The 27,781-nt window shown below is 44.5% G+C and overlaps 9 protein-coding genes across 9 annotated transcripts; 4 read left to right on the plus strand and 5 right to left on the minus strand.

The window, feature by feature from the left end:
* Positions 1 to 2,519: 2,519 nt before the first annotated feature.
* Positions 2,520 to 3,380, plus strand: GLAREA_12873 (uncharacterized protein; the record flags this gene model as incomplete). The annotated part of the gene is made up of 1 exon (XM_008084636.1): positions 2,520 to 3,380. One exon carries the CDS (start codon positions 2,520 to 2,522, stop codon positions 3,378 to 3,380), a length of 861 nt encoding a protein of 286 aa, XP_008082827.1.
* A 1,066-nt stretch (positions 3,381 to 4,446) lies between these two features.
* On the plus strand, positions 4,447 to 5,466 carry GLAREA_12874 (uncharacterized protein; the record flags this gene model as incomplete). Its single annotated transcript, XM_008084637.1, has 3 exons — positions 4,447 to 4,992; positions 5,041 to 5,350; positions 5,405 to 5,466. The coding sequence occupies 3 exons, from the start codon at positions 4,447 to 4,449 to the stop codon at positions 5,464 to 5,466; spliced, it is 918 nt and encodes a 305-aa protein (XP_008082828.1).
* Positions 5,467 to 6,243: 777 nt separating this feature from the next.
* Positions 6,244 to 7,060, plus strand: GLAREA_12875 (NAD(P)-binding Rossmann-fold containing protein; the record flags this gene model as incomplete). Its single annotated transcript, XM_008084638.1, has 2 exons — positions 6,244 to 6,291; positions 6,359 to 7,060. The coding sequence occupies 2 exons, from the start codon at positions 6,244 to 6,246 to the stop codon at positions 7,058 to 7,060; spliced, it is 750 nt and encodes a 249-aa protein (XP_008082829.1).
* Positions 7,061 to 7,433: 373 nt separating this feature from the next.
* GLAREA_12876 (UROD/MetE-like protein) lies at positions 7,434 to 8,860 on the minus strand (the record flags this gene model as incomplete). Its single annotated transcript, XM_008084639.1, has 2 exons — positions 7,434 to 8,489; positions 8,600 to 8,860. 2 exons carry the CDS (start codon positions 8,858 to 8,860, stop codon positions 7,434 to 7,436), a joined length of 1,317 nt encoding a protein of 438 aa, XP_008082830.1.
* Positions 8,861 to 10,584: 1,724 nt separating this feature from the next.
* GLAREA_12877 (uncharacterized protein) lies at positions 10,585 to 11,913 on the minus strand (the record flags this gene model as incomplete). Its single annotated transcript, XM_008084640.1, has 1 exon — positions 10,585 to 11,913. The coding sequence occupies one exon, from the start codon at positions 11,911 to 11,913 to the stop codon at positions 10,585 to 10,587; it is 1,329 nt and encodes a 442-aa protein (XP_008082831.1).
* Positions 11,914 to 12,874: 961 nt separating this feature from the next.
* GLAREA_12878 (uncharacterized protein) lies at positions 12,875 to 13,816 on the minus strand (the record flags this gene model as incomplete). Its single annotated transcript, XM_008084641.1, has 1 exon — positions 12,875 to 13,816. The coding sequence occupies one exon, from the start codon at positions 13,814 to 13,816 to the stop codon at positions 12,875 to 12,877; it is 942 nt and encodes a 313-aa protein (XP_008082832.1).
* Positions 13,817 to 20,757: 6,941 nt separating this feature from the next.
* On the minus strand, positions 20,758 to 21,381 carry GLAREA_12879 (uncharacterized protein; the record flags this gene model as incomplete). The annotated part of the gene is made up of 1 exon (XM_008084642.1): positions 20,758 to 21,381. One exon carries the CDS (start codon positions 21,379 to 21,381, stop codon positions 20,758 to 20,760), a length of 624 nt encoding a protein of 207 aa, XP_008082833.1.
* A 371-nt stretch (positions 21,382 to 21,752) lies between these two features.
* Positions 21,753 to 23,405, plus strand: GLAREA_12880 (Ankyrin repeat-containing protein; the record flags this gene model as incomplete). Its single annotated transcript, XM_008084643.1, has 2 exons — positions 21,753 to 21,873; positions 21,925 to 23,405. The coding sequence occupies 2 exons, from the start codon at positions 21,753 to 21,755 to the stop codon at positions 23,403 to 23,405; spliced, it is 1,602 nt and encodes a 533-aa protein (XP_008082834.1).
* Positions 23,406 to 26,594: 3,189 nt separating this feature from the next.
* GLAREA_12881 (Aldolase) lies at positions 26,595 to 27,599 on the minus strand (the record flags this gene model as incomplete). Its single annotated transcript, XM_008084644.1, has 1 exon — positions 26,595 to 27,599. One exon carries the CDS (start codon positions 27,597 to 27,599, stop codon positions 26,595 to 26,597), a length of 1,005 nt encoding a protein of 334 aa, XP_008082835.1.
* Between the last annotated feature and the right edge of the window lie 182 nt (positions 27,600 to 27,781).

Consider the following 27,781-nt stretch of genomic DNA (forward strand, 5'->3'; position numbering starts at 1 on the left):
TCGGGTATTTTATATTGTTCGGTGGTACTATTAGGGAGATAAGTGTGAGTCTCACTATACATCTGTCATTTGTCGATCGTCAGAAGTCAAGTAGACTTTCTTTCTCTATTTCTCTCTTTTGTTCCTTTTCGACTAAATCAGCATTAAACGTTATAAAAGGTCACTCCAACTAGAAACCTGATAGAGGTACGTCACTTTCATTTATTGTCTTTCCAACACCGTTCGGGAGGTCACATCTGTGCCCCTGAGGCTATAATATTAAAAGTCTGACGACTAAGCAGCTGGAACAATCTCTCATACAACCACGCTTCAATAATACGGCATTATGCGAGATCTCTAGTAATTCCGATATGTACGGTTTAGGAATTCGAATCGCAATGTATTTAACTTAGTACGGCGGAATTCTGGCATCCTGGATCGCCCCGGACCAAGTCGACGGAATCGCACTATCGAATTCACTTTTCGTCGTAGCCACGTTTGTTACGTTGTTGATTCAAATTTACAAAGACAACCCTAAGCCCGTCGAGATATACATCATTCTCCTATTAACATTCGGCGTTTATTTGTACATCGTACCATTATACCTCTGGAGGTGTTTGACGTGTTGGTCTCCTAAATGGGACCCTTCCAGATACCCAAGAGTGCCAGCTCAAAAGACGTTTAGTGTCTTAAACTAGATCTTGTTAACCGCTATCGCAACATTTTAACTATAGTTCTAGACTACTAAGGTGTAGAATATAGCGACCAAGTCTTGCGAAGAGTTCGGTTTTCTTTTTAAAAAGGTAGATTTCAACTAGAAGAAGTTCGTTCTCGTAAACACATTACTATACCTCTCGCTGCTACTATACTACATAGGCTCTCTCGGGCTTATATGTTTCCTGTTCGCGAAGGGCAGACATGTAAGAAGACCCGACCCGAGACAGGCAAGAAAACCAAACTTAAGGTAAGTCAAGTAAATCAATAATAGAAAAGATATTCCTAACAATAATTGATAGCAATAAGAGAATAGTTGTCTTACAGGTTATATATACTCTTATTTGTCTTACTGTTGCAACGACAATCGTTATAGCTACCGAGCTCACTATTAAATGGAACGTTATCAGAGATGTTAACGAAATCTCTTCGCCGGGTCAGATGATTCCACTTCTTATTACAATTAGTCTCTTCGTCCGCGTTATTTACTTTGCGCTTTATCCATCAAGACTTGGGTCTCCATATTCGCCATTACCACACTAGGAGATCTACTCTATCAGGACCATATATCGCAACAGCAACTTACATGGACGGGACACTACCGAGACAGTCCGTAAGCGTCTTGACTCTAAGATGAAATGACAAATTAGGGACTTAAGTCCGTACTTTCATTTCAAAAGTTCGTTACGAGTCTTTTCGTAGGTTGTGACTATTATCGAGTTCCTGAGAGGAACTTTCGTATAAAGATCACTGGTATTATTAGCGCACCGAGCCATTGGGCAACAGCTAGAGGTAAAGTATAGCTTAATTTATTTTATATTCACGACTTCGACGAAACGTTTTGGGCAATATTGGGTATAGTACTATGGTCTGAATATTCTGTACTTACTTTCGACCTAATTTAAATTATCCTTAACACTTCACTACTGTTTTGAAGATTCTTACGACATACTAGTCATTTTCTATTTAGTTTAGCCCCCCAAAAAAGTTGATTCACAGAATCTGTAGCGAGTTGCCTCGGCGCAAATAGTAAGATTTTCTTTCACCTAGTGATAACCTGCAGACCGTTCTCTAGTTATAATAATCTCGATATCTTCTAACAATCGAGTCTATCGGGAAAAGGGTCTAAGTAGTGAGATAAATCGAGCCGTCCATTTCGAGGCGTGGTTATGTGGTGTTGCGGGAAAACAGCTTTTCCGGCTAGTCCAGCTCCAAAATCGAATCATCGTCCCTACCTTTGAATCGCATTGTCTGCCCGCAATACCACAGATAAAGCAAATACAATACATCATATCATCTGTTTCTTGTACTACGGACTACACGCAAGCAGTGACTATCTCGGCCGACTTTGGCAAAGAACAGTTTACATCCATCACAATATCTGACCCAAAGCGGGTCAAACTTTGTGTGTACTTGCGACAAATTACATTCAAGAACGTGCATAATTTTTGAGTTGGCCAGCAGACCCTCTAGCTGTTATAGCCTCGGTGCTCAGTTTAGAAATAGAACTTTACGATTCAATTGCCGAAACAAAACTCTATAGGAACATTCCACAACACCAAGACCAGAGGAACATTAAGATTGGACAGACGATTTACGAGTCTACCATAGACGTACCACTACTTCTTTCACCAGAAGTCGTCGCAGAGTTGAGGGAGGACCTCAAACGAGACTGGTTTATACAAGAAAGTGACGAATATCGACTTGAGCTCGAGCAAATCTGGTCACCTCCCAATCCACTTTACCCCGATCATAAAATGCTTCAACTCTACAGCATCAAGAATCCCCAGAAACGAGGCCATAGCATACCATACATCAATACATGAATGGAGTACCTGTTCTACAACAAAGCCACAGTATTTTACTGGACGCAGTCAGCATTCAACGAGGTCGGCCGTCATGGGCCGGTGATCCTAGGTGGTATCTGGAATGCTTGGTCCAATGCTCTGGGCAGGGAACCACAAATGCAACTTGATGAATTCTTTGCTGTTCCCGTAAGCGTTAAGGAAGAATATGCAAAGACAGTCCGCGGAATACTGCGAGCGCATGAGTCCATTTGCTCTCAGGTTCGAAAGACGATAGAAGAAAACAACAGAGCTGATGCTTTTATCAGAATGTGCAAGCCTTGGCCGGACCCAAGACACTTCAAACTACATTCGATTTGTGAAGCACTTGTAGTAGTATTCGACGAGTTCAAGTTCGTGGCCGTTGAGAAGCACGCAGACGGCCTTCGTCACTTCGACGACTTTGCCCAGAACCAGAGCATTTTATTGGTCCGAACAGGTCACGAAAATCGGCTTAGCGCACCGATTAGCTTCGAGTCTTTGAAGGATAAAGCATTACCTCTCGCGAGAAGTGAAGACATGGGAACCATTGATGTTATTCGAGTCCCTTTGCAAGTTGGCGTCCATTTTGTGGCTCACCTTCTATTGTGTGAAGAAGCCGCACTTCCAGAATCGGTCATGTCAGCACTTCCTATATCGAGGGAAGCAGACCATCCGTTCATGAAGTGGGAGAGAGAAGCGCAGGAGTATGGAGAAGAACGATTGGCGCGTGCACAGGCACAAGGCAAGATCGAACCATTTACAACAGCAGCAGCTGTGAGGGAGGTCGTGCTGCGCCACAGGTTCGACATATATCCTCAGCACTACGATGCTCCGTATCCTTTTAAGTTTTTTTGGATCTGAGATTCATAACAACCTGGCTATATTCTACCCAGGGTCTAAAGTCGTATGTGACAGACATTGCTGTAACTCACTATGTCTACCTCCAAACACTGTCCAGTAAGAGTGCCCGAGATAGAGTGGGGAGATTAGGTTTGAGAGAAACGACGGGAATACGTAAGCCATTGTGGCCATTTGTTGTTGCCAATCGAGAGAGAAATACATATTGTAAGATTATAACAGCCTAACTCTTCGATTGTCTTTCAGCTAAAGTAGCCACGAGTCAACAGCTTTAGTGCCGAATCCTTGAGGTTTAATGGGCTATCATGGCGGACTAGTACAACTCATCCATACCAAAAGAACATACTCATGCTAAGCCGTGGTGATATACTGTAGAGATGAGGCTGGATGTGTAGAATAGCTTTTTCCAGGATGCGTTTCAGGGCTTTCGGGCTACTACTTGGAAGATTTAAGTCTTTGCATCGTCAGAGTTTTGAAAATAAATCATGTTTGTGTTTTACCCTCCCAAACCGGCTTGCAAGAGCCAGGTGCGTTAATCTAAAGTTTCCTCGGCAAGGTTGTAGATAGCAGAGTGGCATCGAAAAGTGGTTTGATTTTCTCGAAATTTAGGAGCAAGCCTTGTAATAAAAGTACTTTCCGTACTTTGCAATTCGTAAACTGTTTTGGAATTTAGTTCTATTGTACTTAACATTTTAATAGTGTTTTGATGATTCTTGCGACACACTCGTTATTCTGCGTGTAAGTTTAGCTCTTACAAAAAAACGATTTATGGAATTAGTAACATGTTTTCTCGGCACAAATACTGAGATTTTACTTGACCCGTTGGCAAGCCACATTGCGTTCCTCATTTGCCAAGAGTAATTTTCGATACTCCTCATGTGGCGCTAAAGTAAAAAGCAACTATCCTCCAATCAAGTCACACTTAGATTGGACTCATTCAGCCGCACCAGTTTCAGCTCACAGGCATATCGTGGAACCTGAACTGTTTGATCCCCATATGAGTTTCCCCATATATTTTCCATAAGGCACTGAGCATGGTGCTATGATCAAGTCACAGAAGTTTTCGTAAATGGCCGACCTTCCTGAACCGCCATTAATCCCCAAGTTCCACTTGCCCGGGTCTGCAGCACCCTTAGGGGCTGTACTTAATTCCAAGAATCATATCGAATTTAGAGAGGTTGAAGTAGAGGGCGCAATTAATATTCTTGATGCTTATGACACAGAATTGCGAAGACTCGACGCGACGCCATTATTACAAGTTACGCCAACACCACTGCAAGCATACCCGGTCGATGCGCCAATCCTCAACCCGGTGTTTTTCGCAGCAGACTTGGAAGCTGGAGTGTATGATACCTCCAAGCCTACTTGCGCTCTCAACTTGATATGCTATCGTGCTCGTTCCGGTGGCTGCGAAATACGCCAAGTTCAGGTTGTCAAGCGAGATCGCTTCGAGGATGAAGAATCATTTGAGCAATCAATCAGAGATAATGCCAAACTTATACAAAGCGACCAAGAGTTCTTTTCGCAGCTTCGTCGCGTTTATCTCAAGGACATGTGCGGGTTTTGGAGACGTACTTTTGCTCTTAAAACCTTGACTGGTATAGGACTATTGGTGGTAGGCTGAGCATCCTATGAACTATTCACTGCTTTGCTGACTTAATAGTATACGCCAACAACTCACGCCAGGCCTCTTCCACTCCCAGCCATCACTCTCCAAGAAATTCTCTATGCGTATCTCAACCCTTCCGCAATTGGCTCCGGAGATCTTTGGATAGAATGGGTATTCCAACTGCGTCAAAAGGATCGCCGACATGCTCTAGAATTTATTGAAGGCTGGAATGCTTTCAGGATATGTGTAGCCGGTATCCTACCACTAGCAATCAGTACTTTACTCGGAATTATATGGAGTATGGCGACGAAGGATGTCCAAACGGCTTTTACCGTTGCAGGCTTTGTGTTGACTGGGGGAACTTGTGAGTCGCCTTGGTTTCGCTTTAATAGTAGGATGATTGTGCTAACGAGTTTAGTGATTTTAGCGTTGTTGGCGGTAGTCAGTGGAATTGATGCATCTGGGAGGACGAATACTTAGTGTTTGAAATGTTTTGGGTAGTTGAGGTAGCTTTCGCTATTTTGTTCATGTGTATTTCTAACTCAAGGATAAATTTCAAGACTTGGATCTTACCACCAACAATATCATATTTCTATTGCTGTTTCCAATACAAAAACGAGAATCCAGTGCAATACCAAGCATGGCTCGTGGGTAACATCATAAGACATCCAAAGCTTCGAAACATGTGCTTCATGTGATAGGAGCTCACTAAAACAGTATTCAGAATGATTTCTCGCAGAAATTACGAAGCACTTGGATTAACCGGGCCAGTCAATCCTCGCTTAAATATTTCCCCCTTTCAATAATCTAAGTTTGATTTCTCCTCAAATGACAACTTATTTGGGTCCCATTTATCATATCATCGAAGAAGCATCAAACAAAACTTGACGAGGTTTCTGTCTTTCCTCTTATATTTCAAAGCATTCGTCCGAAAACGCAATTGCGCGTAAGTTACTTCCTTCGGCCGAATATCATCGGATTTAAGAATTGCGGGGTTGGATGGAGTTCAGGACCCCGCGTACGTCATCCCGATGCGGTTCCTGACGTCTTCCACACTATTTGCGGATATGAACCGTATATATGGAGGGGCTTGTGAGAGAATTTGTTCAATGTTATTAACAATTTCAAAACCAAGACGAACCATTAAACATCTGATTTCGAGAATACAAACCTGTTCTGTTGTTGAAGTGTTGACCCTACAACCAATTATCAAGTTTTATCTCCTAAAAAATACAAGAATAAAATATAAAAAGCAAGATGGCTCCTAAAGGTCTAGCGATTATCATCGGGGCAGGTCCTAATACTGTATGTTTGGTTCCATCAACCTCCCGTCTTCTTCTCTTACACGTTCAGGTGATTGACATAATATTAGGGCACGGGGATTATACGTATTCTCTCCAAGAAGTATGCGGTAGCCATGTGCGCTCGAAACAAAGAGTCTCTTTCAAAAATTCAGAGCACGCTCAAAGAATCTTCACCAGAGAGTGTGATGGAAATCTTCCCAACATCCACAGACCCAGACTCACTCAAGTCCGCATTTCAAGATATCCGCACGCACCAGTCATTCAAAGACCTCAAGTTGAAACTAGCTGTCTACAGCATCAAACACTCATCGAAAAAGCCTTTCATGGAGGAAACTTACAAGGAGTTCACAACTTCCCTAACCGAGTATGTGGGCGGTGCCTTCGCTTTCGCTCAAGAATCGGCGAAATTAATGTTCGAGCACCACGGTACGGCGCCTCTATCCGAGACTCGTGAAAAGAAAGGCACTATTATTTTCACTGGAACGTTGGGAGCTATGAGATCTAATGCAGAGTATGCTGCTTATGGTGCTGGCAGAGCGGGTGTGAGACAATTGGCGCAGAGTTTAGGGAAGGAGATGAGTCCGAAGGGAATTCATGTCGTGCATACCATCGCAAATGGTGGAATTGAGGACGCAGATGGAGATGCACAGGCTACAGGAACAAAGATGAGTGCTGATTCAGTGGGAAAAACTTATCTGTGGCTGAGTGAACAGGAGCAAGATTTGTGGACTAGTGAGTTGGATATGAGACCAGCTGCTGAGAAGTATTAGATTCAATTTATGAGCTTCCGGGGGTGGTGAGGTGCACAGTGGAACAGCTCATACGGCTGACTTAAAAATGAACAGGAGTTTAAGTTCCAGGCTTTCACTGGGTACATAGAGAGCTGGGGATAAAAATGTAATATTTTTCTCTCTTATCGTTTTTCCACTTTGTAGGTTCTTTGACCTGAAGAACTTTGCATAGCTTGCACAGCTACTCAATCTAATCCAAGAGACCAGCTTCAAAGACTAGCACAAAGCAACTCCCGATCAAGAAATCCGGTAATAAGACATCCCTCCAGTCAAAATCCCCCGTTCGCCAACGACTACAACGCGTAACTTCATCGACTATAATCCCCGTTTTTCGCAACAATTCCCCGTCAACTCAAAGTTTCTGTCCTTCAACATCACTAACAGCACTCTTCGAGACCTCCAACATACTCTCAAACTCCGCATCGCCATGTCTACCCCAACCGCACTCTGTCCCAACACCAAAACATCTGCCACCAAGAACTTTCGCGGCAGTCTCAATTCTCTTCTTGGTTCCCTCACAATCGTTAGCATGAACCAATCCCAAGTAAAACTCCGTCTCCCCATGACCTTTGACTTCCATCCCCTTAAGCGGTTCAAAATATTTGACATCAACTCTGCTCTTCGGAACCGGAAGGTGAACCCAATTAATCTTCCTCTCCACAAATTTCTGAATGAGATTGTTCAACTCAACCAAAATTGCAGTGTCCTTTGGCTCCATGAAATGTTGGTGTTTGTAATCACCATAACAGAGATGAAAGCCCATTTCGACACCTTCCTTGACGAGACCAGCCATTTTCTTGAATCGCTCTCCAAGTTGTTCTTTCAAGTCATCACGATTCTTAGCGAACCATGGGGTGACTAGACCTTCTAGCATGGCAATCGCAAATGGTACGTCGAACTGAATAGCCAAATTTTCAGCCGGAAGAGCACTCTGAATAGCCCTCAGATCCTGAGCGATTTTCTCGGCATAAAGCTTCTCAACTTCCGCTTGAAATTCAGGGAGGATGCAAAATGAAGGGATCTCAAATGGCATAGGCAGTGAGACCTGAAATTTCACTCTCTCACCAATGATACCCTCGTCTCTGGCTTTCTTGAACTCCTCGTAAGAAGCCAAAGCAGCAATGGCATAGCCGGTCTCGTTCAAGATGATTGCTTTCTTGGCTCCTTGGCTACTCCAATCCACCTTTGCTTCCTCATCATTCGTCTTCTCCTCTCTCTCATGTACCCCTTGTTCCTCATACAACTCGAAGGGAGTAACAACCCAGGGACATTGAGAGAAAACAGCGAGTTGGAAGAAGATGTAGTTCTTTCTGATACCGGTCTCGCCGTCTGGGAGACGGGTCATGGATGGGAAGGACTTGGAGAGGGTGGTGAAGACGGATGATGTGGTTGGAAGCGGAACCGAACCCTAAAGAAAGCTTTTAGCTTGATGAATCACACAGGAGATGTGCTGAAGAAGAGATGAATTGACGAAAGCCGGTAGTGACCGAAGGCGTGTAGAGCAATAGTATTACTTACAGGACAATGTAGAGGTGCCGGTTTAGCAAACTTGGTCATGCTAGAGACCTGTGAGCTGTCCGCAGGAACACCATCGACTTTGAAGTCATTCTCCTCGCCTTCAACGTCAATTTCGATGTGGAGTTCGTCCAACTTCAAGTTAGTTTTCTCCTTTTCAGGAATTTCGATAACAGCGAACTTGGCCTGTCTCTTGACTCTGTTCATTGCCTCTTGGCGATCAACAAGAATGGGACCAGCCATCTTTGGTTGTTGAGTTGCCATTTTAGCTGGCTCGAAGTTGTTCTTGAGGGATTGGAATCAGAAGAAAGTCGAGGTCTGGAGGGACATATTTCCTTTAAATCCCTGAAAACTTGCTCGTCTTCGCGGCTCGCTTGGCTTTTTTTATGATAACTCCACTACAGGAATTCCCCGTAGATAAGTGTGGGTTTATCGAGCGTGATACCCAGGTGTTGAAAAATAGAATGAATTGACTTAATCCTTGCCTTGTAATTTGACTTTCGAACGTGGCGGGAAGCAAGCAATTTATACCCACTCATAATAAAACACATCCATTCAAGTACAACACCCTTCTCATGAATCTGAATGCATTGGGATCTCGTTCATGATTCAACCGCATGACGCAAATCCTATAATTTGAGGAGTAGTATGCCCCAATCACAAGAAACACTAGAACTTCCCTTATCTGCTGTTAACCCGAAGTGAATCATTTATGTTATCGGTGCAATGCTACTTGATCGCTAAGATCAGCTCAATAAGTCCCTTAGCACATGAATAGAGGGGTAAAGTAGGATTCACCTCAACTTTCCGGCTCTACCTTCCTGAAGCTTCATCTCAAGTAAGGGCTGAAATGTTCATCATCAGTTACGGGTCGTCGTTGCATCCATTCATCCCCAGACTCAAGATATTGTGTAACATGGAACCAACTTCTGTACATTGTATCGGCCGATATGTCTCAGAGCTTTCCAACAGTGTGGTTCTTTGGCGTTATGAGATCTTGGTAGACGCCCTTGGCATTGGGTTGGCTTTGGGTGGACGGCGATTTGCACATGTGTGAACTAGTAGTCTGATGGAGTTCGAGAATAATATTTTGATTTGAGTTTTCTATCACACGTAGCATCATTTAAGGAAATTCAGAGAAGTGCGGTAAATTGCTTGCACTTCAGTATTTAACTGACAAAACTTAGATGATTAACAACACTCGAAAGTTCTCAACTACCATATGGAACGCCGTAATTCTGGTTTCAAGACAGTGTTGTACTTGACAACATGCGATTCGTCTTAGTCGATTGGGCCTTTTGAGGCGTGTTGGTGGCTTGCTGCGATGGTAGTCGTTTCGACTCGCGTGACTGACGTACAGTACACCGCAAGTTTGGTGTGAAGCGGAATGAACAGATGTAACGAGTGAGTGAGGATCTGTTGAGACAGAAATGTTGGTGACTGCAAAAGGTTGATTCGAGGATTTACGACCTTCACGGATTGGTGGTAGGCAATCGCGAGTGAGGTTGGGTTCGCCGAGTTCTCAGAATGACTTGCAGTAAGCTCACTATTCTGCTCTAGTCAAGCCGGGTAACTTCCTTTTATGGATGACATTTTGTACTTAGATGTGTCTACCACACTCCAAAACCTCTCTGCATAAGTCTCGCATATTGAAAGTAAGTCTAGGGTATCTGACTTCGTGAATGATCTGCGGCCAAAACGTAGACATACTCAAATCGCTTCAAAAATGCATATTCAAATCCCGCCAACCACCAAGTATCTACTCAAGTATGCATTCTCAGACACTAACGCCATTTTCTGACTACCTTGTCACGTTTATGTTTGCGTACAGCCTGGGTATGGTTGATACATGTCAAATTTGGCCAATAAGCCAACTATCTTGGCACATTGGGTTCTAACTCTCAGTCTCATATTTGATTTACAAATGAGAATTACTAATCAATGAACCCTTCTTCCCCTGTATCAAAGTGTGTTTCATGCCTACACATTTAAATAGGCTCCCAGGACAAAACGTATGTACAGTGAGAACCCGCTCCTAGACGAAAGCCCGCCTTGTTTGCAAATTCGACGGGTTCGTAAAGAGCCTCGGGCCACAAATCTTTTCCCCCAGGAAATAAGTCCTTCCAGCAAACATCTCGGCTAGGGAAGTTGGTTTCCAGAAATACACTATCTTTCGTTTCGTCGTATCCCTCTACAGTGTCGAAACGGCTAACATTGGTAAATAAGAAAACAACATAATATCGACGACCATTGGCCTCAAGGTCATGATACAGGTCGTGCTGCTCAGGAAATTTATCTCTGAGTGATTCACCCGCCCTTAGCTCGTTCAATTGGTCCTGCTCCATCAATCCCAGTTCCGATTTGTCAATTAGATAATTGTAGGCCGCCGGGATACATGGAGGATACTGCTCCCATTTGGGGCGGGGAATACCATCAACAAGCCAGTAAAACTGCTTGGCACCTATCGTACTCGTCAACATATTAATGCTATGGACAGCATCTAGGTAGAAAGCATCCCAACCACTTTCAGTTGCCCATACTGGGTTCCATTCGATACCAACTCGTTTGAAATTCGGGAGCATTGTTGGTACCTTTGGCCACTCTACGTGGAGCTGGAAGAAGCTGTGTTTTAACGTTGTCGTAGGATGCCCCGAGGCTGTATGTAGCCTGAAGATAATGAGATCCGAAGCAGCGAATATACCAAGACCGAGCTCTTCGGCCCTTATCTGTCTTTCCGGCGGCGTAACTCCAGAGGCCTGATACTGTGACTTCCAGATGCTCAATGGACGCGGCCTACACATGGCTCCTTCGCCCCGGAAAAGCCTCCATTGTCCTCCTGGAACTGTCCTATTTAGCCAACGAAGAGTCGATCGCCTTGAAGATGTGCATGTCGAAAGAAGACTAGTGATCTGAGTGTAGGTTGAAAGTTGCCGGCAACGGCGTACATCAATTATTTCCTTTGCATTTTCATGGTCAAAGAGCAAGTCTGCCGATTCAGCTCGGCCCAAGACCGAAGGGACGATTGGATATAGATCTTCGAAATAAGGCGTCGAGAAATCACCTCTGCCCTTTTTTCCATAGACATAATTCGAATAAATCTTATGCTCTTTGGGACTATTGTCACATATACAGTAGCTTAAGCAAGAACGTTCCACGTCATTGAAATGGAATGAAACTCTATCCAGGGTTTCCCGAATGGCTTCCGTGGAACGGGGAAACCCTTCGATATCGACCCAGTGGATGCCGCCATAGGGTGGGAGAACTAATTCCCATATTGATTCTTGAAGTTCTGTAGCAAGCTCGTCGAAAATTGCCATAACTCAGTAATAATCAGACAAAATAAGATTAAACAAGTAGACACGAGTGCTTTTTGGCGTGGGATGTCAATATGGTTGTTTGTGGTAAGGAAATTCTGAATTGCTATAAAGGTGATGGTGAAAGACTCTTGGGGATTGATGAATATGAAACACTGATAGTGGGCGTAGCCGATGTTTTGGTGTCAAGTAATAAAACACATCGTGGGAGGCAGTGCAAGCTCGCTTACATCAGCCAATGGGCTGCTTTGTTTCGGGCATAGCAGAATTAATACAAGGCTGTGCAAACACCCATGGATTTTATCGGAAACCCTAGGATAGATATTAACAACACGTAAAAAAGCAACATAAAGTGTGCAGAGCAGGACGGGCCGATTCAGGTATAATAGGCGTCAACGCCACGACCATATGAGCAGCTACTAGAACTCCCCCAAAGCTAAAATTATTTAATGTTTTCTGAATGTGTTTTTTTTGTTTAATAAAATATCAAATGACCTCAAATTATTGTGATAGGGATTAAGGACGTGGCAGATAATTCAATTTCTTTTCTCATTTTTTTACAAAGTTCATTGACTCTTCCTTATTCTTAATTATTGAATGAATGAAGAGTATAATGTTGTATGTTCGGAACCTTTTTATGTCACATTATAAAATACAACAATTGTGTAGAGCAAGCAAAAGAAATTCAAAATGGACAACTTAGCTACCCAGCATTTAAACCGAAACAAACGCCATCAAATAACACGCTGTATTTGACTCAGCTAACTCCAAAAACAGAAAGAAAAAAACAAAAGGCAGTCAAGAAAATTATCCCAAAAAGATATAAAGAGAGTAGCGAGACACTGTTCAACAAGCATGACAATATCGCGTCCTACACTTTGATGGTATCTCATCTAATGAATGCACCATTTCAATTTCCCGCAATACCCCACTTCTTAACTTGCTTCTTGCCCTCAATGACTGACTATTCCTCAGCGGCCTTCTCAGCGGCCTTCTCGGCCTTGGTCTGTGCCCTGGTTTTCGTTCTATCTGGAATGGATTCTTGAAGAGGTTGATTCGTAGTGTCTTCTTCCCCACTAGAGCCCGGCAACGCTTGGAAGCCTAGCTTTGGGGACGCCTTTCCTTTGGCATCTATTTCGCAGGCATACGCAGTGATGACCTCGTCGCCCCCAGCCAATGGTAATGAAAACAGTTTCAAAGCATTTGGTACATTATCCAACAGTTTCAAATAGGGAGCATCCCAAGCGAAAGCAACGGCTACCCTGTCAAACTTTTGAAACTCCGGTTTCAACGGACTCTTCAGTTTCTCAATGTCTACCTTAAAGTCCTGCACAAAAGCACTTGGAGTCTTTGATGCCTGGACCTTGAGTTCGACAATGAGACCTCGATCATAGCCTTCGATTCCATTGGTTCCAACTTGGGGGTGGAAGACCCAATCAGCGAACATTAACTGATTTTTGGCCGAGCCAGTAAAGACACGTTGCTCGCGCTGGATGGCCTTGTTGTTAGTTGGATCAATTTTCAGCTTTCTCCGCACAAAAGTCTGAAATTCAACTTGAAACCAGCCTTCAGTACCTCCGGTGGACGTGACCACGAAAGGCAGTTTCTTCTTTTCTGACATAAGCCAATCCTTGAGCCTTTGGCCGAGGTCGAAGTCTTTGACGATTTTCTTTTTTGGTTCGAGGCCGGGCGCGTCAACTGGAGGCTTTGTTTTTTTATCCTCTGGTGTTGATGGGACCTGGGGAGGTGATACAGGGGGGGTAACTCCGCTGCCGCTTCTACTTCGGGCGCGGGCGACGAGTGAATTTTCTTGATGCAGAGGGGCAGGCGACGCCCAACAAGGAGAAAGGGCTAGAAATGTAACGAGAATAACCAACATGCGGCTAAACTTAGAAGAATAAAACATGTTGGCTGATATAAATGAATAGAAAGTAGGGCAATAACGGCTCTGAAGAGGAAAGAAATGAAGTTGTGCAGCTGCTATGCTAAAGATGTGAGGTAGAGAGATGTACTGTAGAGAAATGTACTGATGTAGATGTTAGAACTGATATGATGATAAATTAGTTTGAGACGGGACTGTACTTATATAATGTCTGTAGAGCAGAGATATCACCAAAGTATGGTCTTAGAACCATCTCTATATTCCTTCACAGTGCTGCGTCTTCGATCCCACTCCAGATGCCTTCAATCTAGGACAATTGGAAGAGAGCCATTCCTTTACTATGCCACATGCTACAGTTTACGAAGTCAGATACTCGGGGCTCAGCGTTTCCCTTCAACTGTTGTTTGAGAGCTACCAAACAACTGCAACTGCGTGACAAACAATGGGATCTTGCAACTTCCCAGTTGATCAAGCACGAAAGGAGAGGGAATTGCATACGTTATGGGCCACCACATTCGAGCAAGCCCCTTGTCATCTAGGACGAATAAAGAAACCGAGGAGCGGGATTGCAAAATTCTCAACGTTCTCACCGGATTTGCATTGGCCTACTAGTCAGTAGGCCGCAGTAGTGACGAAAATGACTGGCCTATAGCTTAGACATGCTTGATCACCAATTCCTGACTTTCCCCCCTGTTGAGAAACAGGCTGACAGCACTGGATAGAAGAATGATGAGTAATAATATTACATCACTCAAGAGATGCTGGCCGCTTTGCTCGCGCTGACTGAATGACACAAATATAATTAAAGATGAATCCGTGCAATATCACTTGTCAAAAAAAGCGGTCACAGGATTTTGAACGGTCAAAATAAAACTTTTCCAACATATTATCGTATCATCCGATCAAAAATAGATGTTGGTTCTGAGGCGCGAAGGCGAAATACGTTGGCAAGCGTTAACCGTCGCCTTGGTAGTGCCGAAAACCAACCCCAATCCTTCACTGATTAAGGAACAGGCCGGTTAAATCCTAGCAAACCAAACCAGACTAAAGGGGTATCTCTTTAAAACATACCAGAAGAGATTAAAGTGCATTGTGAAAGTGGAAGGCGGAGCACATTGTGGTGTTACCGACTGTGCGGATCTCAATGACCATGCATCAATCGTATTTAAGAGCAAACCAACAGTAACAACGTTTTTTTAGCGACAGGAAACACTATGTAAGGACTCTCAGTCAGAAACGTAGAGTTGCAGATCAAAAAATAATTTTGCTGAAGACTGTGGGCTCTAGCAATTTTGCAATGTCCAGCCCTGGACAACAACAAAAAGAAATTCATCCGAGAGCTGGCATGTATCGAAGGAGTCGCCAACATTTTTGATCAAGGAGAGGATTCAACGGCCGGATTCAATATCGCACAGAGCTGTCGACGAAAATTGAAGGAAGGGTATTAGTTGTTCCAAGAAGTTTGACCGACAAGGAAGGTGCGAGTCTATGGGCGACAACACAACACCCTTTGCCCTTTATGCCAACAGATGGGTGTGGCTTCCCTTCTGTTGATCTACAATCATGGTACAAAATCTGTCGGGAAAGTCTAGAGAACAGCGCGTAGCAAAATTTAAGCGAGAATTCAGGAGTTCTACTCGGCGTAGTTGTTATGGGCTGAAACTGGACCGATAGGATCCTAGCGCCACCCCGAGTATGTATGCGACGCTGCATTTCACAAGCTATTTGAAAATTTCTGGAAAGAAGTGGTGTGTTACGTAACTGACATTAGGTATTGGGTTCTTGAAACAATGGATGTTTACATTTCTACTGGGTGAGATAATGATTCGCGACTTGGAGGTACTTGGTTCAAAATTCCTCGTTGATTTTGAGAATAACAGTTACGCTGTTCTCATTATACAGAATCCGTATTTTGACACTTCTATCTACAAATCGGGCGTTTTGCTCAAGAATAAGGACGGTGACATGAATAGATGCCCTGAGCAAGTAATCCACGAGACCACGAAGAGTTCTTCTGGTTGATATATATTCAGGCTCGTATGAGGATCGGTAGGAAAATTATAAACGACTAACTATAACTTTTCGAATAACCTGAAAGAAGTCCCTCATGCGCGCGGTTCCAAGCATGTTCATGCGCTACACCAAGTGACTGGGCAGGGAGATTATCTGTGGACTCATGCTCGAAAACTTCCAAAGGTGTTCGCACTTCAGTTGAAAGCTACACTTCAGTTGTAAGCTATTGCATAAAACAGTCAAAAGAAACTATACTTCGTGTAATCTATTCTTGGGAAGTTGAATTGCTCAAATAAGTCAGAGACCCAAGCCGGACTACCTATGCTGAGCTCATCTGAAATCCTTTGCAACAAAGGGATAAGTCTACCTTTATACGGCCAATATTATGTTAGCTTCAAATGAAAGATCTACCACGACAGAGTCAGAGTGTGAATAAACTCCATCCCCAGCATTTGTGGTGCTGCCAAAGCGTTCATCTTGGAAACCTGCGGATAGGCATTTACAAGCGAGAGCTCAGAAAAATTATTTGGCCACGCATTTATGAATATTCTCGATGTAGTGTATGATGTGGGAGCATAGAAGGAGAAACTGGCTAGGTTTAATCATTACCAAATAAAGTATCACCTTTCAACATGTGCAACTTTCCTTCGTCGCAAAAAGTGTCTTAACGCTAAAAGTCAATCCTTGATCCTCCATTTCTTGCAGAACAGGCTTACGGAACTCTGAAAGGCAAAATAGGACTGTTTTCACAGCGTATCAAACAACACGAGCAAAAAATAGATGTTGGTGTTGGAGGTCGGGGGCGGTGCACATAGTTGTGTTACCGCACGTGCCGATACCAACAATCACCAAGACATCGTCTTGAAGAACCAACATGCTGCAGTTGTTTTTCTAATGAAGGGTTAAAAATAGACACAACCCGAGAAACATAAGGAGAGAGCACAAACTAGATATGTGGAAGACGGTAGGGTGGTCCAGAACCACTTACAGCGTCGCCAATTTTGCACTGGCGAGACCAACAAAAAGCAAATGCACCTAAGCGGGGAACGCCCTCAATACTGATTATGAAAGGTAAATTAGATGACGACATCCAAAAAATATAGGATCTTCGGAAAATGTTGGAAAGGTTTAGGGACTCACCAATCCCAGAGGTCTGAGTAAAGTGCTGATGTTTGCGGGTAGTATTTTTTAAGCGAGATTTCAGGGGGCGTACTCGGCGTAGTCGTGATACGCTGACTCCGGAAAGAGGTAGGCTCGTGATGCCACCCCGAGTACGCGAATCTGGCATTCAAAGGCCATTTGGAAGTACTTGAAGAGATGCGGCGTACTTTACTTGACTTTGATTATTTATTGATCTCTTTAATGGATAAGCTTTTAAATCTGCAGCTACGAAGCGTTCACTGCTTCGTCGCTTACCAGTCTCGTAGGGAGTACGATTTGCGTGAAGATTATAACTCTAAATATACAGACGATAGAATTGTTTGTGTGGCTTCCACATTTACACTTCTCGAACTCTCCAGGTATCAAGTTGACACAATAATCGACCAGAGTTGGACAAGAAACGATAATGCTCATCACATCCAAGGTCTCAACCATGAAAAAATCTAGCATGAGACCATAATGAGTTCTTCAAGGCGGCCGAACTAAGGAAAATGTAAGTCGCCAGCTCGACAGCGAGAAAGAGGAGAATAGTCATTGCAAGGATGTTTTAGCATCGTGGAAGCATCAGAGAAACAGTCCTAAAAGTTGATCTTAGCCCATGTTCTTCACTGACGAATAAAAGGCCCGATTTGCGCTGCTGCTAGTTCACCAAGGATATTGTAAATCGTGCTTCATTGGCATATTGTACTGCGACAATCGGCTGGTATCCTAAGAATGCCTTGCTTCTTCAAGTATAAGCTTTGACTGAGTCCTACAGAAAGAGAAAATCCGTGAACGTATAGATTAAGAAAATGATCATTTAGTTCCGATCGAGCATATTCAACAGAAAACAAGAATTGCCTTTCCGAACGAAACCAGACGCCAAGTTCCTTAAAGTCCTAGATCATTTATTCAAGCACTTTCAAAGTTTATTAATACTCAAGAGAGACAAATAAGGGGCAGTGTCGGTAGTTGTTTCGCAAACTTCAAGCTCAACTTCCCAAGTCAGATCAAACGACTTTTCGAGTCAGATCAAACCCACTGCTAAGTACAGTAACTTATGCGTACGATACCAGAGTTTAAACTGGCGCAGCTGGAGTATCAACTTGAAACACGAAATGGGCGGCTGTGGGATCGTGGCTGTGGGGTCGTGTTACCAAGAAAACATGGCCATCTACACATCCGAACAACTGAGGCAAGCCAAACTGAAGTAAGTGCACGCAAAGCGTATGGCTTTGAAATCTGGAAAGAGATGTTCTGTTAAAACTTCATTGAGTTCAGAGTACGAAAGGCATATCCCGTGGTAAAATGATCCTGAGAATAGACACAACATAAGGTAGTGGCTTCGGGGCCGGACTCACTGGCTCCAAGGAATGTGCCTACGCATCAGAGCAATTGATAAGTCGGTCTCGACAAGAAGTTGCACAAGAATCCTTTGGAAACCCCTAATTTAAGTTACGAAGATCAAGACCCAATAATATCGTAACTTTCCCCAGCGCTGGAAAAAGCATGGCTTGGTAGAGTTTCAAGTGCGATCAATATGTAGATATCCTCCTAATATCACAGGTTCGTGTTTGGAGATGCGGTCTCTAGTTCCACATCAACCCAAGAAAAACTAGACTTCAGAACACTTGGTTCTAGGCTTACTAAAAGTTATCATAGCCAACGACATTGTCCAGCTTGTGGCCATTGACCTACTTCCAAAACATCGACAATAGCAAAAAGCTATCTTACCAATTAAGTTGTTGATTGTTTTGAGCTTCAAGAATTCTCATGGTGTCTGGACATGATGCCTGGAAACTGCAGTGTCTATCCAGCTTTAAAGGCAAATCCTGACATATCTGGGATTGGTGTAAGTCCTTTAACTCTACAATAATATGATAGATCTTAATTTTGACTTCTAGGTCATCGCAGCGTTTTCTATGTCGGTTTGTTTGACTTTCTTGTGCTGCATAGCACATTCAACCCTCTCGCGCGGCGTCGTTACATTCAAAAAAGAGCGTTGGGTATCCGGTCTTCGTGGAGCAATTATCGGCTTCAGCGACCAACAATTGGCTACTGGCTTCTCCGTTATAATTGCTGGTTATTCGCAGTTAGGAAATGGCATATCAGTATACCACTGGATAATGATGTGCAACCTGGCTTGGTTTTCCTCAATGACCCACTTGATTACTCTGACATGCTTAAAGTCAGAAATCAGGTCTCAGCATGCTTCAAGATGGATAAGGATATTTTTGATGGGTATCCTGAACGTTTTGCTAATTGTGTCGATTGTTCCCACCGGATACCTGTATGGCGGTCCATTCGTTCCCAACAATCTCCCTGCGAGATGTCTCTTCCAAAAAGTTACTGGTTGGAGAAATGGGAACAAGTACTCTAACGGAGCAATCAAACCCCATTTTAACGCTCCTTACATTTTGATATCCACTCTCATTCTGGGATTCGGATACCTCTCTCGGTCTTGGGCGTTGATACGTGGCGAAACAAATCTCATTCACGGATTGCTCAGAGTACCGCGCGATCAACCCTGGAGTTACTTCGAGCACAGTATCGCGCAGAATCTGACGCAATTGTTACTACCTGGAGTTTCCTGTACTATCAAGCGCTACGTTGTTCACACCAAACTGTCGGTTTTGCGGTCCTTATATGCTTCAATTATTGCTTGTTGCGAGATCACCAATTCCATAACTTGGGAAGTAAGTTCAATGTAACTGTGTTGCTGGATGGTACGCTCGGGATGATAAGAGAATAACTTTGACAGTTTACGTGGCTTGCTTTCGCGGTCACTTGGGGCCTTATTCGAATATTTCGCTTCCATGCCTTCGGTATCAGGGTTTGGTATCTTTCATATAATAACGCAATCGCGGAAACGGCGGAAGAATATACCTGGGGTTTTGGCCAAGTTGTACCTATTGTTCTTTTAGGTTTGCCGGTGGCTGGCTTTTTTGGTAATTATCTACTCGCACCTAAACCGTTTGCAATAGCACACAATGTCCTAATCCTGAAATAGGCGGTTACGCAAACACTAAGCTTATCAAAAGTATTGTGAAAGAGGAGGACACCACAAATTCCATTGAGGAGGATGCAACTCGAATGGAACCGTTTAGCATATCTCAGGGATTTGAAGACGTCGTAGGTATCGAGGAAGTTCAAAGACGCCTAACAAACATAGACCCAGAGTCATCCCAGATGCCCGACCCTCCATCCATGGCGGAACAATGTAGGCCGTGGAAAGAAAGTTTTCAAGCTGAGCTAGCATACAAGTATATACGTGGCCTAATATATACTCTTGCATGTGCTTTAGGGGTGGATTTGCTCCTGACATACCCTGCCCAACTGGTCAGCTCAATAGAACGGCTCGCACGTCCCGAGGGCCTTCGCGCGACTCTACAGTCCTATTTCTTGTGGATCGCGGCTGATTTTGTCATCTTGCTGCTAGCAAGTTTCTGTTTTGTTTTGAATATGTCCTCTTCCCGTTATAAACTTCGCGCTCGATTTGCACATCTTGTATATTTCTCGATGGATGTTATTTTCGTAGGAATGTGTGTTGGGATTTACATAGCAGTTCTCTTTGGTTATATTCCTTAAAGCATGGTGCAACATAAGCGATATTAGCACGTCAAATAAACCTTAGCAAGTAAGAGGCAGCCAGTCTGTTAGATGTGGACACCAAGTATCAGAACTTGTGTAGTTTTTAGCACCCACAACCGGACCAGACCTCAAAGATCAACGACACATCAGACAGAAAAATCAACCAGCGTTTCATAAACAAGTCGAAATTGGACCTACAAGTGCAGTCGACTGTGAAATTGCTATGAAGACGAACTCTTCCCCTGACTCGACTTCCCCAATTCCTCCACCGCTCTCCCAATCAACGCCTGACTCTTTTCACTCATATCAATGTTGGCCGCCAACTCAATCCCCTCCTTACTCATCTTCCTCAAAGACTTGACCAGTATATCCACCACCTTCCCATCATCATGTTCCCCCTTGAACGCCTCAAACTGGTCGTCCAAAAACACCAAACAAGCCACATCCTCAAGTATCTGCGTTTCTTCATTCTCCTTCAAATCCTCTTTCCGTATCAACCGCGCAACCTCCTCCGCCTCCTCCCTCGTGAAATTACAGCCTATACATATCGCCGCCGCGAGATCCGCTTGTCGTTTCTTCAGGAATGTGCGCCATTTGAAGTAGCCGACTTTGCCCAGCGGATAGCTATCGCGAGGGATCTCCCAGCGACGGAAATGCTGCGCGCGGATTGCGACTTTGAGGATTGGGGAGGCGTTGGGACAGCGAAGAGTGAGGTATTTGGTCATTTGTTGCGCGTAGAAGAGTTCGTAGGGTATATCTTCGCCGTTTACGATTTTGATTGTGGGGTCTTGGGCGTGGGCTTCATCGATTAAGGAGATTGCTGCTTCGTAGTTTTCTGCTGCCATTGTGGTAGATGGAGTGAGAATAGTTCTATAGTTGAGAATTATGATAATCAATAATATATGTATACGTCTCTTTATAAGTCAAACGCGAAATTCGTGTAGCTTGAAATGCACTTCTTTCCGTGGAGATAGCTTCATGGTAAGATAGCTGGGGGTGTGAATATAGCTGGGGTGTGAATATAGCTGGGGTGTGAATATAGCTGGGGGTGAGAACATCAATTGACACCCCGCAATCTTTGTGGAAACGCAGATCAGTTATTACCGACACTCCCTTAAGCAAGTATGACTCGACCTTGCCCGACCTTTAAACAGTCACTTCCAAATCTCCTTTAATTTCATTTCTTCTTCTTCATTGCCATTTTACAAACTCGTACATGTCAAAGCAACTCGAAGCAAATATAGTCAACCTTCCTACAGAACTCAGTCAAGAGATATTCTCTTTAACGCTGGCCGCAATTGACATTCGTCATGGTGTTAGATTGAGATATGTCAACAGTACGTCCAATTCAAGAATCAAGCTTTACAATGAGCTAACAAATCCTTCAGAATTCTTCCGAGATGCCGTTGACAATGCTATGTGTAAAGAGAAATTCTTTGTTCGACTCACACGGCGTAGACGGGTAAGGCCACCTCGTGCTCTGAAGTCGGAATATCTGTTGCCAAGATTGAATCGCGAGAATCGAACAACGGTTCCTTCCAGACTCATTCATGACACTCTTGATCTGATTGTCGATATTCAAGAGAATCATGTTTCTTCTGATACACAGGCCCAATTTGATCAACACATTTACTTGGAAGCCTTGTCCAAGTGGTTTGTGGATCAGCTTCAAGTGGAGGTTTTACTATATTTTATAAAACCATCTCGAAAGCCAAGGCTTCACTCTGTTATCCTCGCAGATTGGGCTCAAGACAAAATACTGGGCGAATGGACGGATGATCAAAAGAACCTGGCTGCTTTAGTCGCAGCTGCATCTACTGGAGATCTACAGATGATGAAATATCTGATTGAAAGTACCACCTTTTCAAACCCAAGTCAATGTTTCGGTTGTCCCTTGACAACTGCTATCAGAAAGAGCCAGACTGCTTCGGTAAAGTTATTGGTTGATTCGGTCGATCTACATTGTGTTTTCAACTTCGAATCTGCGATCCTTCACGCTTGTCACATCGGCGATCAACCAACCACAGAACTACTCTTGAACCTCACCAACTCATCAACAACATACATCTCAGCTCTCCACACAGCAGCCTTCAAAGGCTGCATCACCGGTCGTCGCCCAGAACTCTTCACCCACCTTCTCACCACCATCTTTCACACCACAACGCCCTTCACCAAATCCCTCTTCCACGCCGCCGCCCGCTCCAACTTCCACCCCTTCATCCCCCTCTCCCTCGCCTCAGGATTCGACATAAACATCAACTTCCGCTCCGGCTACACCCGCCACCCAGATGTCATCCGCTGTGCCTCCCGCCACGGCTCTACCGACTTCCTCTCCCTCCTCCTTACCTCCGGCATTCGCCGTGGTTTCCGTGACGACTGCGACTTCCTCTCCCGCGCCCTCTGCGTAGCCGCTGAATTCGGTCAAGACAAAATCATCCCCATTCTCCTCGACGCTGGGGCTGATATAAACTACCACACCGAAACGCACTACGTCGGCCACCCCTCTTTATCCGTAACCCAATACACGCCCCTCGAAGCCGCGTGTCTCAAAGTCGAGCTCTCCACCGCACGTCTCCTTCTCGCTCGTGGGGCAGACGTTAATGCCCATAAAAGGGGAAACCAGATTTTGAGCGACGTGTGTAATAAAGGGGAGCTGGAGATTGTGAGGGCGTTGCTTGAGGCGGGGGTGAGTCCCGATCCGCCGTTCCCGCTTCCGAAGAGGAGGTGGCCCAGGGCGTATATGCCGTTGTTACGTGCGCTTGCTGGGCGACATAACATGGTTGCGAACTTGTTGTTAGAGTTTGGGGCGTTGGATTTGAGACCGAGGGTTTTTGGGGAGGGGAGTAAGGAGGTGAGGGCTTTGGAGTGATGTTGGGTTGATGATCACATTCTTTTGAACCTTGCGGAACTTTTGCACTTTCTGTATTTCATTACGCACCAAGATATCACGCTCATTAGCATTCCTTAATATACTTATCAATCTCAAAACCATATCCTTTCCACCTCCTAGATGCACCTTTCCGCTCCGGCCTCGAAGTAGTTATTCAAGCTTTTTAGCGTTGAATTCTATCACGAAAAGTGGTAATTTTAGCCACATTCAGATATCTGAATGATAGAGCAGCTCCGAAAATCCACTTATTCGCATCGATATAGAGATTGCCACATTATTTGCTCCACAACCAGAGGCCTTGGCGGAAAGTTACGCAAGGGATAAGCACATGTATCTCAAATTCCCAACATTACATCTTCTCAAGCAACTACCTCCCTTTCACCTCCCCGTTTCGCATTAAACACATTTCCAGACCCTTCGCACAGTAAAATATAACGGACCCACCCATTTAACAATATTCCTTAACTAAACCAAAAATCCCCTTCTACAACAACCAAGCTACATTAAAACCATAATCCCTCATCCTACTCCCCTTAGGAGAGATATAATAACCCCCCTTATCCCCTCCCCATTTCGTCAAATACACTTCCAAACCCTCAGTACAAACGGATCCACCCAATCAAACAATATTCCTCAACTCACCTAAAGATCTAGTTATTCTACAACTAATCTTCAAACAAACAGACAGCGAAAACGCAAATCTTCCTTCCTCCTCCGATACAAAAATAACGCGCTCTTTATAAGGTAAAGAGAATTCGGTTCTAAAGGGGTTATATAAGTGTTTGTTCTGGAAGAGATTTGTTCTAGGGAGGGGTTTCTAGTATTTTTTTTTTTTTTGAGGGATGGAAATGGGTGTGGCTGGTGTTTTGGTGGATAGATGGGAGGATGGGTTGGTGATGTGGGTTGTAAGTTTAGAGGGGGGGTAGGGGTATAATAGTCGGTTCTAGGTAGACCGACTGTTACTTAAAGAAACAGGCGTGGGATTCTATGCTACTTGAGGCCTAGGATCGTTTCTCTATCTTATTATCTCTCTGTTGTTACCACCAAACTCATCCTACAACTCTCGTCCCCAGCCCTCTTTAAAATCATCACTAACCCCATCCTAACCTAAAAAATCCATATCTCCCTCCGAAGCACTAACACTACAATTAACGAGTACTTAGTCACATTAACCACTCTAATCAACTCCCCACACACAATAAACCTAAAATCTAATTTATACTTCCCAACTAATCCTTCTACTACTCCCATCCTTCCGCTACCCTAAACTCTCCATACACAACCCCAGCTATCCCTCCCCACCTCCCCCAAAATCCAAGCCCCAAGAATTCCTCAAACCAGGCGAGAGACTTCCTATAGATCTCCGAGACAAGGATTTATAAATGGTGAGTTGTTGTGATGAAGTATGTAAGGTAAAGTGTCAGTTGATTAATAAGAGAAGGATTGCAGAAATAATGTCTATCATATAAAGATTTCGGAACCACCACTCCCCCATCCTAACCCCTCCCATCCCTCCTCCCAAGTCAACAAACCCACAAACCCAACCCCAATCCCTAGCACTCTCGAGTCTCAACCCAGCCCCGCGATGATCCCATCTCCACGCAAAAAGTTGTGTTCTCTCATCCCAACCCTCCCCTCTTCTAAACTCCTGCACGTAAGAACCAAAACCCCCTTCCCATCCCATAAAACACACCCCATCCCATCCCAGCATAAACAGCCAGCGAATTCCTCACCCACAATACCTACATCTACCCAAATGATTCATAATTACATACACACTTTTCCACCCTCAAACCCTTGGATAGACGCTACTTCTTCCTTTACGCCTGTTTCTTAAAAGTATGGAAGTGAATTCTATATACCTAAACACCCCAGTGTTCCGCATCGGGAATGGTATACCAAGGTACCTACCTTTTTCAATCGTCTTTAGTACCTACCTAGGCCTAAAGAAATTGGTAAGGTACTATACCCCAGTATATCTGGCCGGGTTTCGGGTTGCCTTGATTATATAATATACTATGGTAATATATAAGTTGTTACAGTGCTACACATGGACGCGCTACGCGAATCTATATTCCAGCGACCGGATATAGTTTTTCTATACCGGGACCCTACCACGGGCCTGTCAAGTCAAGACCGGTGCGGAGTCGGCCTAAATAAATCCAGGTATCCGGTATAGTACCCTAGTACCCGACTTTTTTTCGGGTACTATACCGTAGTACCTTATAAAAGGTAAGGTACTAACCTTTTTATACTCTAGGTATATACCATGGTTACCGGATGCGGAACACTGAAACACCTCTATCTCATATACCTAAACACCCCCACCCAAACAAACCTACATATACCCCAAACACATACCCCAAACACCCCCACCCAAACAAACCTACACATACCCCAAACACATACGCCAAACACCAATCACCAATCACCAACAAGATCCCTTCTCAACTTACCTACACACCTACCTACCTACCTACCCACCCACCCACACACCCAACATTTCGCACTTTCAAACCTTGAATAAACGACTAATACCACTCTCTATACTCTTTTCAAACCACGACGTGATATATTATAGCGATCAGCGAAAAAGTAACCAGCGAAAAAGAAAGAAAAGGAAGAAAGGTTTAGAGAGATTTATATACCACACAACCCCAAAACCCTCCTACAAAATCCCACCATCTCACCATCTATCACCTACAATCCAATCCAATAATCCAATCCTATGTATCCAACTGCCTCACCGAACGAAAAATGTAGGGAATGGAAAACTTCTAACTTCCCTGATTTATACTTATTACCCTTCACCCCTTCACCCCTTCACCCCTTCACCAACCCACCCCACCCCCCCACTATCCACATACCTCCCAAAAGTGCGAATATCGTCTTCGTCACTTAGCCAGCCAGCTAGCTACGTTCACAGGGTTGAATTTCTAAGAAAAGAGAAGAGGAAAAGAAAAGGAGGGAGATAAAGGGGTAAGGCTACGATATTCCATTAACTAAAACCAAGACTGACACCCAACTAGGAAATTTATATACGGTATATACTCCATGCGAACCAAAAAACAAAGGTACCAAATCTCATGCTGTCGGTTCCATCATATCATCCAACCATCCATCCCACCCAACAAACCCACCCCACCATACCCTCCCCTCTGACCACCCTCACAACCCCAACTCCACCTTCATAACCTCATCAATCCCCTCCTTAATCCCCTTCGTCCTCACCTCATCCAGCCTCTTCAACGGGCGCCTCGGGAACCCGCCATAGCCGTAATAACTCTGAATCGCGCTCTTGGTCCCCGCAATCGCCGCTTTCGTCAGCACCCAATCCCCCTTGCTCAGCACCTTCTGCAGGGCAAACGCCTCGTCCCTCTTGCCCTCGGTATACAGATTCCAGATCTTGACACACGTTTTGGGCATGACGTTTGCGCCGCCTGCGATGATCCCCGAGCCGCCAGAGATGAGGGTCTGCGCGGTGAAATCGCACATCCCGCCGAATGCCATGTAGCCGGAGCCTTCTGAGAATGGGGTTTTGGCGTCGGTGGCGAGGGCGACACGGGTGAGTTTGCCGGTGTTGCCGCATGTGAATTTGGTGCCGATGATGTTGGGGTGTTTGGCGAGACGGATGAGGAGGTCGGAGTCCATGTCGATACCGGCGACGGCACCAGGGTAGTTGTAGAGGATGAGAGGAAGGACGGCTTCATCTGCGACTTGGGTGAAGTAGTTGTAGACGGAATCTTCGTCCATGAGGCCGCGGAAGTAACTTGGGGGGAGGAGAAGGACGTAATCACCACCTGCTTTGGCGGATTCGGCGATCAAAGCGATGGTACCTCGGACGGAACCTTCAGTTGCACCTACGATGATGGGAACTTGGGTGAAACCAGCTGAGTCGAGTGCTTCGCGGGTTGCTCGTGTGACGGCGGTTTTCTCGGAGGGGGAGAGGTGGACGGCTTCACCATTTGAACCCATGGTGACGAGACCAACGAGACCGGCTTCAGCGAGACGGATGGCATGTTTTTTGATAATTGGGATGTCGAGGTCTTCATTTTCGGGTTGGAAGAAGGTCATGGTTGGGGCGTAGATACCGGGGAGGAGAGGACGACGGGTTGAATGGCCGTTGGTGCCATTGCCGTTAGAGCTGCCATTGGAACCGTTTGCGTCTCCCATTTTGAGAACGATTGTGTTTGTGTATTTTAGGGGGAAGATTTCTCTGGAAAGGGAGTCTTTTGGAGGAGTCTTTTGAAGGAGTCTTTTGAAAGAGCACTTCTTCGAAGAAGAGCGAGATATGTAAAAAGAAAATAGTAATCAACAAGAAAGCAAGCCGAGAACGGAAGGTAAGAACGTGCAAG

Source organism: Glarea lozoyensis (assembly GCF_000409485.1).
Source record: "Glarea lozoyensis ATCC 20868 chromosome Unknown GLAREA21, whole genome shotgun sequence".
In the NCBI taxonomy this organism is placed as follows: Eukaryota; Fungi; Ascomycota; class Leotiomycetes; order Helotiales; family Helotiaceae; genus Glarea; species Glarea lozoyensis.